This window comes from Astyanax mexicanus, chromosome 1 (genome assembly GCF_023375975.1).
Source record: "Astyanax mexicanus isolate ESR-SI-001 chromosome 1, AstMex3_surface, whole genome shotgun sequence".
Classification (NCBI taxonomy): domain Eukaryota; kingdom Metazoa; phylum Chordata; class Actinopteri; order Characiformes; family Acestrorhamphidae; genus Astyanax; species Astyanax mexicanus.
The window spans coordinates 1083116-1097562 of NC_064408.1; the positions used below are offsets into that span (position 1 = coordinate 1083116).

The 14447-nt window shown below is 37.1% G+C and overlaps 1 protein-coding gene across 3 annotated transcripts in view; it reads right to left on the bottom strand.

Annotated features, from left to right (window-relative positions):
- The window catches only part of mrps31 (mitochondrial ribosomal protein S31), a 66414-nt gene extending 52273 nt beyond the window's left edge, over positions 1-14141 (bottom strand). For 2 of the 3 annotated variants that reach the window (XR_007441264.1, XR_007441267.1), the window contains exons 1-9: positions 13977-14141; positions 11641-11821; positions 8766-8890; positions 7129-7281; positions 5818-5955; positions 5443-5526; positions 4889-4962; positions 4623-4766; positions 770-1104 (exon numbers count right to left, since the gene is read on the bottom strand). Coding sequence is in view for 1 of the 3 variants with exons in the window: in XM_049485167.1 (XP_049341124.1) it covers positions 875-1104; positions 4623-4766; positions 4889-4962; positions 5443-5526; positions 5818-5955; positions 7129-7281; positions 8766-8890; positions 11641-11821; positions 13977-14071 (1224 nt within the window). In the remaining 2 variants the exon portion in view is untranslated. Of the gene's footprint in view, positions 1-220; positions 1105-4622; positions 4767-4888; positions 4963-5442; positions 5527-5817; positions 5956-7128; positions 7282-8765; positions 8891-11640; positions 11822-13976 lie in introns of those variants that run through there. The other variant, XM_049485167.1, reaches the window with a different exon arrangement.
- Between the last annotated feature and the right edge of the window lie 306 nt (positions 14142-14447).

A 14447-nucleotide genomic window follows, 5' to 3' on the forward strand; every position in this document is an offset into this window, starting at 1 on the left:
AGAAATGTGGAAATAAATAAATGCAGAAATATATAAATAAATGTGTTTATTTATTTATCTATAAAATTAATTACACATTTTTTACATGCATATGTATTTATTCATTCTTTTATATGTGCATTTATTTATTTGTACTCATGTAATTTCCGTCCTTCCTGCGAGTTCACTTATAAACTCTAAATTTAAACACTTTACTTGAAAAGTTCACGCAGTGTCAATATATATTTATGTATTTATTTATTATTTATCACAAATTAAACACACTCCAGCACTTTCAGCATTTCCCCTTAAACACAGTACAGTAATAATCAGAGCTAGCGAATGTATTTATTGGTTTAATTAAACATAATAATAATAATAATAATGTAATATTTTATAATACAGGTGTGTACATACAGCTCTTGGAAAAAATACAAAAGATCACTTAAAAATTATGATTTTCTTTGATTTTAGCAAATTAAAAGCCTCTGGAATATAATCAAGAGGAAGATGGATGATCACAAACCATCAAACCACCAAACTGAACTGCTTGAATTTTTACACCAGGAGTAAAGCAGCATAAAGTTATCCAAAAGCAGTGTGTAAGACTGGTGGAGGAGAACATGATGCCAAGATGCATAAAAAACTGTTTCAAAAAACGATTTCAGCCATTTCTCATTTTCTGTAAATAAATGCTCTAAATGAGAATATTTTTATTTGTAATTTGGGAGAAATGTTGTCTGTAGTTTATAGAATAAAACAACAATGTTCATTTTACTCAAACATAAACCTATAAATAGCAAAATCAGAGAAACTGATTCAGAAACTGAAGTGCTCTCTTCATTTTTTAAACAGAGCTGTATATTCCCGCGGTCTGTAGCAGGACAGTAGCAGGTCAGTAGGCCTCGGCCTCCTTCAGGACGTCCTGCTTCTGCTGGAAATAGTCCCGGAACCAGGCGATGTGCTCCAGCTTCTGCTGGACGGAGAGCTGGTGGTTCTTGCTCAGACCCGTTACCACCAGCTCCATGAAGTGCCGGACCGGACCCTGCTGCGGGAACCCGTCCACCAGGTGGCGCTCCAGGAACACGTGCTCGTGAAACGGCACACCGGCCTCCTCATCCATACCTGAACACGGAGAGATCCGGAACATCCATCAGTGTTTTCACAATACAAAAATTATTACTTACGATACGATACCTGCCTAAATATCTCAATACTGATACCGAAACGATACCACGGCAACAACCTAAAACATCAGAAATGTTGATCTTTTCTCTTTTCTTTTATTATTGATATAAAAAAAAAAATAAAATAAAAAAATATATATATATACACTAGAGATCAAAATTAGAGAACAATTTATGAACACTTGGTTTTTTCACAAATAGTGTAGTCTTCATTGCTCAACATTTGAAGGATGTTTTGGTGTGGCTTTACCATGCAACGAGAATAGTATTTTGTAAAATTACCAAGGCACTTCAACAAAAAAAACTTTATTTTGCAAAAAGCACAATGATCAAAATTAGAGAACAAAATGCCTATAGCACCAAGAAAGATTACAGCATTTTTTTCTGAAGGTTACAACAGTCAACAATTAGTAGGAAGTGTACAGTCCGTTGCTTTGAATGACTTCAGCACATCTGCGGCCACAGGACATCACTAGTCTCTCACACTGCTCTGGTGTGATTCTGGTCCACTCTTCTTTCAGTCTCTTCCACAGTTCAGTGACAGTAGTGGGTTTCTTGGCCATAACTTTGTCACCAAGGATTTTCCAAAGGTTTTCTATTGGGTTTAGATCAGGACTCTGGGCTGGCCATTTCATTATTTTAATATTTTCAGTTTCAAGGTACTGCTTTACCCGTTTTGCTGTGTGGCAGGGGGCATTGTCCTGCATAAAAACTGCTGGCTGATTGGGTGATGAACGCAGGGAAGGAACTGCATGTTGTCGAAGAAGGTTCTGATAAACATTTGCATTTACTCTGCCATGTAGCTCTATAAATGGCCCAACTCCTGTTGCCGAAAACATTCCCCAAACCATGACACTTACTCCTCCACCTTTCACTGACTTCTTTACACACTTTGGGTTCAGTCTTTCCCCAGTCTGACGACGAACATAATGTTTCCCATCAGACCCAAATAAATTAAACTTACTTTCATCACTAAAGTGAACTTTGGACCACTTCTCCTCTGTCCACACAACATGTTCTTCAGCAAAGGCTAGTCTAGCCTTTTGATTCTTTCTGCTAATGAGGGGTTTGGTCACTGCAGAGTGGGCTTTCAGTGCAACTGTTCTTAAACGTCGAGACACTGTATGACGAGACAGATCCTTGCCCTGTTCAATGCTGAACTGGCGAGCAATTCCAGTTGCTGTGTTGAATCGATTGCTCATTGAGATTCTCCGTATTATCCTGTCCTCTCTTGCATTTGTCTTTCGTGGGCGACCAGCCTTCTTGTGGGACTTGAATGAGTTTGTAGTGTTGTAAAGATGCAACATTCTAGAAATCACAGATTTGGAACGATCCACTTCTCTTGCTATGGCAGATATGGTCATTCCTTTGGCCTTCATCTGGACAACCTGCTGCCGGAGGGTTTCAGTTACTTTAGAACGGCTGGCCATCTTGCAAAGTCAGTGAAAACCGGAAGTTAGGCTGGCAGTTAAATAGGGTTTGTCAGATAATTATGGAAATTAGCACCAGGTGCCAGATTGACACCAGGAACTGGGAGGTATCTGAAAGTGTTCTCTAATATTGATCAGTGTTCTTTTTTGAAATATCTCTTTTTTATATTTATATTGTGCTTGATAATATACATAACTTGTGAAATACGTTTAAAATATTACTATTTTACTACTGTTTGAAACATTTTAAATAGGGCTATGCAGTGAGTTTAATATTCAGGGAAATTATATGTTGTTCTCTAATTTTGATCTCTAGTGTATATATATATTTATCGCAATTATCGTTTTTATTCATTGAAGGTCAGTTAATGTCGTTATCGTTTTTATTATTTTATGCAGTTTTTCTTTTACGTCTTGATAAAAAGGTTTGGTGACGAAAATTATTAATTAGGTTGAGTGTAGAGTCGTTACGATGGGTTTAGCGTAGAGTCGTTACGATGGGTTTAGTGTAGAGTCGTTACGATGGGTTTAGTTTAGTGTAGAGTCGTTACGATGGGTTTAGTTTAGCGTAGAGTCGTTACGATGGGTTTAGCGTAGAGTCGTTACGATGGGTTTAGCGTAGAGTCGTTACGATGGGTTTAGTTTAGTGTACAGTTGTTACGATGGGTTTAGTTTAGCGTAGAGTCGTTACGATGGGTTTAGCGTAGAGTCGTTACGATGGGTTTAGCGTAGAGTCGTTACGATGGGTTTAGCGTAGAGTCGTTACGATGGGTTTAGCGTAGAGTCGTTACGATGGGTTTAGTTTAGTGTACAGTTGTTACGATGGGTTTAGTTTAGCGTAGAGTCGTTACGATGGGTTTAGCGTAGAGTCGTTACGATGGGTTTAGCGTAGTCGTTACGATGGGTTTAGTTTAGCGTAGAGTCGTTACGATGGGTTTAGCGTAGAGTCGTTACGATGGGTTTAGCGTAGAGTCGTTACGATGGGTTTAGCGTAGAGTCGTTACGATGGGTTTAGTGTAGAGTCGTTACGATGGGTTTAGTTTAGAGTCTTTACGATGGGTTTAGTGTAGAATCGTTACGATGGGTTGATGGGTTTGGTGTAGAGTCGTTAGGATGGGTTGAGTGTAGAGTCGTTACGATGGGTTTAGTTTACTGTAGAGTCGTTACGATGGGTTTAGTTTAGTGTAGAGTTGTTACGATGGGTTTAGTTTAGTGTAGAGTCGTTACGATGGGTTTAGTGTAGAGTCTTTACGATGGGTTTAGTTTAGTGTAGAGTCGTTACGATGGGTTGAGTGTAGAGTCGTTACGATGGGTTTAGTGTAGAGTCGTTATGATGGGTTGAGTGTAGAGTCGTTATGATGGGTTTAGTGTAGAGTCGTTATGATGGGTTTAGTTTAATGTAGAGTCGTTATGATGGGTTTAGTTTAATGTAGAGTCATTAAAATGGGTTTAGCATAGAGTCGTTATGATGGGTTTAGTTTAGTGTAGAGTCGTTATGATGGGTTTAGTTCAGAGTCGTTACTATGGGTTTAGTTTAGTGTAGAGTCGTTATGATTGGTTTAGTGTAGAGTCTTTACGATGGGTTTAGTTTAGTGTAGAGTCGTTACGATGGGTTTAGTTTAGTGTAGAGTCGTTACGATGGGTTTAGTGTAGAGTCGTTACGATGGGTTTAGTTTAGTGTAGAGTCGTTACGATGGGTTTAGTTTAGTGTAGAGTCGTTACGATGGGTTTAGTTTAGTGTAGAGTCGTTATGATGGGTTTAGTTTAGTGTAGAGTCGTTACGATGGGTTTAGTTTAGTGTAGAGTCGTTATGATGGGTTTAGTTTAGTGTAGAGTCGTTATGATGGGTTTAGTTTAGTGTAGAGTCGTTATGATGGGTTTAGTTTAGTGTAGAGTCGTTACGATGGGTTTAGTTTAGTGTAGAGTCGTTATGATGGGTTTAGTTTAGTGTAGAGTCGTTATGATGGGTTTAGTTTAGTGTAGAGTCGTTACGATGGGTTGAGTACAGGGTGCAGGAATAACTCACCTGCTTCGTTGTCGATGGGGTACTGCCACATCTTGCCCTCTCTGGTCCACTGGATCATCTCCTCAAAGCCGTTCCGGGGTTGGTTGTTTAGAGCTTTTGAGATCCTACTGGCCAGATCTGCGTCCCACAGACTGGGACCTGCAGCTAAAGGACAATACGTTCATTTAAATACATTAAATCAATATAAAAATTATAATAATAATAATATTAATAACCATGAAATGATCTAAAAGTTGTTTATTTTCAGTACAGTGTGATGAATTTACCCAGCTCAGTGTCTGTCTTCTGATTTTTACCAATAGGGAAGATGTTCAGCCTTCGAGTATAAAACAGTCTGCTCCTGTCAATCAAAAACACCACCGAGTTCAGCACTTATCACAATACTCAGTTTAGTATAGATTCAGTACATTTTACTGTATAGATGTATTGTACAGATTCAGTATTTGACTGTATAGAGTCTGTTAATTTCACTGCATAGATTCACTGTAAAGATTCAGTACAGCTCACCATATAGATTCACTGCAAAAATTCAGTACATTTCACTGTATAGATTCACTGTACAGATTAAGTAAGGTTCACTTTATAAATTCAGAATACTTCACTCTACAGATTCACTGTATAGATTCAGTACATTTCATTGTATAGATTTATTGTACTGATTCAATATTTGAATGTATAAAGTTTGGTAATTTTACTGCATAGATTCACTGTATAGATTTGATGTATATATTCAGTTCAGTTCACTGCATAGATTCAGTACAGATTCACTACAGATTCAGTACATACACGTTCAGTACAGAGTTCAGTACAGGCTGTTTACCTGCGGAGTCTCTCCAGTTCTCCGGTGATGCCGCGGTTGTTGGGGTTTCCTCGATCAGAATATTGAATATCAGCCATTATTTTCCTGAAAAATGAGGTGACAATTCAGTACAGCTTCAAAACAGGGTCCAGCAAAGTCTAGCACAGATTCAGTACCGATTCAGTACAGCGTCCAGTACTTATTTAATACAGGGTCCAGTACTTATTCAGTACAGAGTTTAGTACTTATTCGGTTCTGTACTGATTCAATACAGAGTTCAGTACTGATTCAATACAGAGTTCAGTACTGATTCAGTACAGCGTCCAGTACTTATTTAGTTCTTACTCAGTACTGATTCAGTACAGATTCAGTACAGATTCAGTACAGGCTGTTTACCTGCGTCGGTCTGGTTCCCCGCTGTTGCCGTGGTCGCCGGGGTATGCTTGATCGTCCTCATCACATTCAATCTGATTGGTCGGTCTGTTATTCTGCCGGCCGCTCGTTTTTCTCACCGTCATATCAGCGATTATATTCCTGAGAAAAAAGGAGATAATGAAGAGATGAGCAAACAGGTCAAGGAATCAAACAGCTCATGTTTTATGTTTTGATTCTCAAAACAAGAAGGAGATACACAGCGCTGTCTCTGTGTCTGTGTGAGTGACAGGCTGCTGCTGCCTGAGAAGCAGGGGGGGGAGCACAAGGTATAGTGTCTGTGTGTATAGTGTGTGTGTGTATAGATTGAGTGTATAGATTCTGTGTATAGATTGTGTACAGTGTGTGTATGTAGATTGTGTGTATAGATTTTGTGTATAGTGTGTGTGTGTATAGTGTGTGTGTGTATTGTGTGTGTGTATAGATTCTATGTATAGATTGTGTACAGTGTGTGTATGTAGATTGTGTGTATAGTGTGTGTGTATAGTGTGTGTGTATAGATTGTGTGTATAGATTGTGTGTATAGTGTGTATGTGTATAGTGTGTGTATAGTGTGTGGGTGTGTGTATAGTGTGTGTGTACAGTGTGTATTTGTATAGTGTGTGTATAGTGTGTGTGTGTGTGTATAGTGTGTGTGTACAGTGTGTGTGTACAGTGTGTGTATAGTGTGTGTGTACAGTGTGTGTATTGTGTGTGTACAGTGTGTATTTGTATAGTGTGTGTATAGTGTGTGTGTGTGTATAGTGTGTGTGTACAGTGTGTGTATTGTGTGTGTGTACAGTGTGTATAGTGTGTGTACAGTGTGTGTGTATAGTGTGTGTACAGTGTGTGTGTACAGTGTGTGTATTGTGTGTGTGTATTGTGTGTGTATAGATTGAGTGTATAGATTGTGTAGTGTGTGTATGTAGATCGTGTGTATAGATTTTGTGTATAGTGTGTGTGTATAGATTGTGTGTATAGTGTGTGTATATAGTGTGTGTGTATAGTGTGTACGTGTATAGTGTGTGTATAGTGTACGTGTATAGTGTGTACGTGTATAGTGTGTGTATAGTGTGTGTGTACGTAGTGTGTGTGTATAGTGTGTGTGTATAGATTGAGTGTATAGATTCTGTGTATAGATTGTGTACAGTGTGTGTATGTAGATTGTGTGTATAGATTTTGTGTATAATGTGTGTATAGATTGTGTGTATAGTGTGTGTGTATAGATTGTGTACAGTGTGTGTATGTAGATTGTGTGTATAGATTGTGTGTGTATTGTGTGTGTGTTGTACTGACTGGATGTTGGGCGTGTCTCGTTTCTTGTCGTGGGTGTAGACGCTCTCGTGTTTGCGGAGTTGGCGGAGGAGTTCAGATTTAGCGCGAGAGCCGTCGGGAAGTGTAGACGCCGCTGCCGCCGCCGCCGCAACTAAATCCTCACTCAGAGACTCGCTGTAACACACACACACACACACACACAAAACCCTGTTTTTTACACTATATGGACGAAACCCATTTGTCACTACATTCGCTGAGAGGCGTTCTATGAGTACCGCTATCAGCCGGTAATGCACTGTAACCAAAGCTCTCCATGTATTACTCCGCCACATACAGGTAACCTAGCAATGATGCAGCGCTTACAAACCAAACCGGCAGCTACTAACAGAGCAGTAATGGAACTATTTTAACTGGTGGAGTTTTTATAACCAAACAGATCCTATTTACTCCTCCTCTTTAACTCTTTAAAATCTTTCAATAAACAGTGATAATGGAACTGTGGTATAATCACAATAATACACTCAAGGTTCACGCTATAACCTGTAATATTGGCACTGCTGTGCTGCGGTCTTTGGCACGAGGCCTCAGCACCACCTCTTAAGTATTATTGCTTAAATATAGGCTAAAAACGCTCATCAATCTCAAAAACTCCATCATATATTCTCTGTTTTTCGAGAGATAAGGTAAGGTGGTTTTGGGTTTCTTAAACAATTAAAAAAGGGAATAAAGCATTACAAATGCAAAACTAATAAGAGTTATAAAAGTTGGGGGTGAAATTTTCCCTTCTAGTAAAAGAGTAGGAAAACCATTCATTTACCTGATACAGATATATAGCATTATAGCAGTGGAGTGCTCGCTAAAGTTCAGCAACCTAACTGCCGCTGATGATTACCTAGTTTTAACTTTAGGGGTTATTTTATTGTATGTCTTCAGAAAGTGAGGAGGTGATGGAGCAATTCATTATTATTGTCCAGTCCTTAATTTCTCTGTGATGCTGAGCTGAAATTAGCTTTTATTTATATATATATATATATATATATATATATATATATATATATATTTTTTTTTTTTTTTTCAGTTCCACCTTAAATGCTGCAGCCTCTTCTGTTTGATGCACCATTTAAGGTGGAAGGGGAAAGTTACAGCTAGCTAGATACTAAGACGAACTACTAGCAATTGTTTTTATGTTTTATGGCCAGAAAACTTTAAAACTATACATTAAATTATGGTAATATAGTAATTAGTTTGAAGGACCATGTAGGCCCAACACTCTAACCCTAGACCTGAAAACTCAAAACAGAGGGGTGGGGCTCAATTGTGAAATGGGATTGGGCCAAAAGTGAACTTCAATATTAAAACTACGCAACTACAGGTTTAAATAGGATCTCCGGTGGATTTGGGGTTTTACTCTTAGAGACTCTAAGACTAGGTCAGTGGCTGAACTGCAGTTAGCAGGGCATTATTACACATGTTGTAAAATAACATGACATTGTAAAGACTGTTATTAGTGTAAAAATCTCTTTATTTTAAAACGTTTCTAACTTTTTTCGTTTCTGTGATGCATAAATATTCATGAACAAGAGCAGAAATCCTATCGTTTCTCCCACATCTATTGGCAGTAATTCTCAGGTACAGTAGTGCAGGTGTGCAGTGCTTACCTGTGCTCCGTGTCCTCACCGACGGTGAGGTTCATCTCCTTGGGTCTGGGTGGAGGCTTGCGCTTGGTGGTCACCTCCACCTTCATCCCCCCCAGCAGCTCCAGCAGAGCCTTCTTATTCGACTTCTAATAAAAACACATAACAATCAATAAATAATATTTAACATCATTTCCAGGCTAGGGGTGTCATGATTCTCTAAATCCTCGATTCAATTTTATTTCCGTTTTTAGGGTCACGATTCGATTCGATTCTCGATTTTCTTTTCTTTTTTTTTTTTTTTACAGCGGAGAGGCTTATTTCAAAAGGTGGGCTTGATATAAGTGATGCAAAGTGATACAAGTGATCTGTAATACACCACATTAGGCACTAATGGTCTAATTTAAATAATTTAATTAAGATATATATGTAATGCCATCTAGTGGCTTTTTTGGTAGCAGCAGTGTGCACTATTAAAACAGCAATGTGCAACATAACAAAATAAATAATAAAAAAATACAGGAACAGTCACATACAAAATAATAGAACAATTAGAGCCTTAACAAACTGAACTCTATCCTACTATAACAGTTAAACATGAAAAATAAGACTTTAAGACTTTTTCGGTCCCTGTGAATGAGAAGTTTTAATTAAGTCACTTTGGGAAGCCGAATTGAACGAATTGATCCCTGAGGAGATATGGGACAGAGCGCTGAAAAAGGTACATAGAATTTCAATCTGCGCAAGACATGGCCTCATGCAATGTAAGATAATTCACCGCTTCCATTTCACTAAGGTGAGGCTTGCTAATTTTGATAAAAGCATTGACCCAATTTGCGATAGATGTCATCAAGCTCCAGCAAATCACCTACATTCATTCTGGTCCTGCCCTTTATTATACCAATTTTGGGTTCAGATTTTCCAAACATTGTCTGACATTTTTGATTGCCATGTTGAACCCAACGTTTTTGTTGCCTTGTTCAGTGTCTTCCCCTCACCATGCCCACTGCAAAGTGCCTTTGAGAAGGATTTCGTTTCACTTGCCACTCTCCTGGCTAGAAAACTTATTCTTTGGAAATGGAAGTCCCCTGCTCCTCCCTCACATTATATGTGGATACAGGAATTGTGTACTGTTGTGAAACTGGAGAAAATTAGGTGCATTAAAAGTAATTCTACACGGAGATTCTATAAAACCTGGAATCCTTTTTTCAGTTATTTGGAGAATTTATCCCTGTTAGACTTCCCTTAAGACCTTTTATTGGATTAATATCCCGTAATAATGTGGTATTTTTCTTTCTGACGTCCTCAGTTCTGACTGCTGTATAGTGTGAATTTTGTGTCCCATGTTTTTGTTTTGGGGGGTGGGAAGGTGGGGTGGGAATGTGGGTTGTTTTTTTTTTTTTTTTTGATTCTCTCTCTTTTTGGTTTCGGTATTTGTTGTATTCGTATATTATTGCAAAAAAACTAATAAATAGATTGGTAAAAAAAAAAAAAAAAAAAAGAGAATGAGAAGTTTGTTTCTTTAATAAAGATATATTATTAACTTTATCTGAGAGAAAGATGCTCCTTAAGGTACCAAAACTATTAACATATTTGAGGCTGGACAAAACAACTGTTATTTTTATATTTTCTTTAAGTTTTTCTTTAAGAAGATGAGAATGTCCACATTCTCTGGAGAAAGAGCTGCTCTTTTTGACTTCGAGGCTCGAGACCACGATATAATTTCGATCGATTTAGATGAAATATCGAAATCGTGACACCCCTATTCCAGGCTATTGAGAGCACCTGACTATAAGCTGCACTTTTAATTTAATAGGCGATGTACCTAAATAACGTTACGTACTGCGAAAAGTGCTGCTACATGGCTGCTTTAAAAAACTACGAGAAGTCACAGGAATAAAGTTGCTACCGGTAGAGACACGTTGCAAAATCTGGAGACTATAGATTATTAATATTAATAATCAGCAGGTTATAAATGTAGATACTGATGGTAATCACAGCAGCCCTGTAACAGATCATGAGCGGAAAATGCTCTCTTTCCTCCGAGCTTCTTAAACTGGCAGACCAAGTAATTAATCTACTCTTCCCTTTCAATATTACAACTTTATTTTCGTAATATTGCCACTTTATTCTTGAAGTCGATTTTTTTATGTTCTGAACTTGCTGGTATACTCTCAGTGTCACTGCATTAAAAAAATACAGTAGCCTACCAGGAAAAGTCACGAGAATAAAGTTGCTACCGGTAGCAACGCACCGCAATTTCTGGAAACTGTATTATCTAAGTGTAATACTAAAGCATTAATAATCAGCAGGTTATAAATGTAGTTAACTGATGAAAATCACAGCAGCCCTGTAACAGATCATGAGCGGAAAATGCTCCCTTTCCTCCGAACTTCTTAAACTGGCAGACCAAGTAATTAATCCACTTTTTCCCTTTCAATATTACAACTTTATTCTCATAATTTTACAACTTTAATCTCATACATAATATTTTTTCATTTTAAGACTATTAAATGCCACTGACATAATGGTAACAGAATAGTATAAAAATGCAATAATACACTTATAAGCATTTATTATAATTAGTTTGGGAATATACATTTATTTATTCACCTTCTTTAGTCCACACTGTGTGTATGGAGCCAGAGTTATTGAAGCATGACTGGAGCTAAAATACTGTTTACTGTTATATATGTGAACAAACGTACAAATAAACACAATAGACATTTATTGTACTATAAATCGATATTGCAATTATTGTGATAGGCCTTATAATTAAAGAATAATTAATACAGCATGTGTTATTAGTACTGTACTGATAGCTCTAGTTATTAGCTAATCTGCTAGCTAGTGTATTAGCAATTAGCTTTAGCATGGGAGGGGGCAGGTGAACACTCACCGGTTCAGTTCTGTGTTCTGTTCTCGGCTCCGGTTCTGTCGGTTCTGCGTTTTCGGGGTTTTTACTCCTCCCTTCATCATTCTTCACGTTCACTGATGGAGGAGAGGAAGTTCTGTCTTTCTTCTCACAGAGAATCACCCCGGTGCTGCAGAACGCTCTACAGCTCACCTGTACCACCGCCCTGCAGACAGACAGGTACAGTCAGACAGGTAAACAAAAAAACACAAAACTACAGACCATTATCAAATGTGTGACCCATTCCTAATAATAAATGAACATCAGCAGTGCTATTTTTACCATACATTTACATCAGCATCAGCTATTCTAATCATGAATTTACCTCAGCAGTGCTATTCTATATCACAAATTGACCTCAGCAGTTCTCCTCTAACCATATATTTACCTTAGCAGTGCTATTCTAACTATACATTTACCTCAGAAGTGCTAATCAAATCATAAATTTACCTCAGCAGTGCCATTCTAATCATACATTTACCTCAGCATTGCCATTCTAATTATACATTTTCCTCAGCATTGCCATTATAATCATACATTTTCCTCAGCAGTGCTATTCTATTCATATATTTACCTCAGTACTGCTACTCTAATCCTGATTTTAGATTTTTTTTAATTAAATGGAAAAAAAAAACGGTAACTAACTGTAACTATATTGAGAATATATAAAATTAACTAAAACTAAAATATGCTTTGTATTTGTCTTTGTTAATTTATTAATAAGGGTTTTGAGTTGGTAATTTTAGTAAAAATTTGTAAAACCTGTGGAGTTTATTGGATTTCTGAGGTTTTTTTTATGTTTTTCTCTCTGGTGTGATGTGATGTGTGTCATGGATAGGTTTTTTTTTTATTTTCAGTCTATTAAATATTTTAAGCAGCAGTATTACATGTATTTTTTGTGGACAGTTAGTTGTTTAACAGTAAGTGAATATATTTAATGGTTTATTTTGTTGAGTTTTTATTATTATTACACAATATCTTGTGAATCCTGCACCTCAGCAATAACCCAAAGGATGAAAAAAATAAATAAAACTAATACTAAAACTAACGAAAACTAAACTTAAAGGCATTAATCAAAAATAAGAACTAATAAAATCTTGTAAACCTGCTGTAAAACTAATTAAAACTCAAATAAAAACGAAATAAAACTAAACTATGATTACAAATTCAAAAACTATTATAACCTTTCTACAAACCACATTTGGAAAAACAATTACTTTTACTGACTTCTGTGATGCACAGATTCACACCTTTCATTCACGCTTTAGTTACACCCTGAACTGCTTCTAAACACCAAACCCCCAATCACAATAGCTGCTGTTTACATATTAATCAGTCAGCTGAAGTGGACAAATTTAAACTCTCCTTCCTTCAATTATTTGCATAATTGATGATGTCTGAGATGATTAAACACATTCAGAGTGGAGGTCTGGTGTGAAAAGGTTTGTTGTATTGCTTTTTTGAGTTTCGATTTTTTTAAATATAAAATGACGATAATGGTAAAATATTGAGACATCTGAACTAATAAAGTTTTAATTAGGCACTATTTTCTGCCACACTACACCCTGTAGTTTGTGCATATCCCTCCACCAGTTTAATGATATGCGAATTTAAAAACAGCTTTTAGATCCAGGATCTTCTCAGTACTCTGTGTACATGCATGTTTTAACCCACTCAAAGCTGAACTGCTTGAATTTTTGCACCAGAAGTAAAGCAGCATAAAGTTATCCAAAAGCAGTGTGTAAGACTGGTGGAGGAGAACATGATGCCAAGATGCATGAAAAAAACTGTGATTAAAAACCAGGGTTATTCCACCAAATATTGATTATTTCTGAACTCTTAAATCTTTATGAATATGAACTTGTTTTCTTTGCATTATTTGAGGTCTGAAAGCTCTGCATCTTTTTTTGTTATTTCAGACATTTCTCATTTTCTGTAAATAAATGCTCTAAATGAGAATATTTTTATTTGGAATTTGGGAGAAATGTTGTCTGTAGTTTATAGAATAAAACAACAATGTTCATTTTACTCAAACATAAACCTATAAATAGCAAAATCAGAGAAACTGATTCAGAAACTGAAGTGTAGTCTCTTCAGTTTTTACAGAGCTGTACCTGAATCTCATATATATATATATGAACCCTCTCAAACCCCATGCTCACCTGGAGCCCAGATATCACCCACGTGACCCAAATCTTAGGTTAAATACAGGAGTCAGTGCTCTGGTTGTGTGAGGTTGTTGTCAGGGTTACACAGGTGAGCGAGGTTAGTTCACCCTGCAGCACGAGCCCTTTCCTCCCAAACCGCGGGAATTCACTCACCTGTGCGCGCGGAGCGGCAGTGTACAGGTGTGCTCAGGTGAGGGGGTTAGTGCGGGTCTCCGCGGGAACAGAGAGATAATCGCTCTTCGGTACATGACCGCCGTTCACCTCCCGCACGCTGCAGCCCCGCAAAACCGGTACACCCGCAACGGGTCCGGGCGGAAACCAGCGCAGAACAAAGGTTCCGGCCTGAGCGCCATGAGATACCGGTATAATTTAATAAAAAAATAAAAATTAAACATTATTAATTTTAGTAAATGTTTATTTATAATGTTGTATACATTATCATTTTCTTAATGCTTAAAAATGATATATTTAATGCGGTTTAAATTATTTATTTTTAATTTATTTTAAATATAAAGTCACAAAACAAGCGCGAAATTATGAGTCAAATTATTAATATTATTTTTATTTTTTGATCAAATAAAAACAGTTATTTTTTACCAGCTTAAAATATGTTTGGTAAATTAT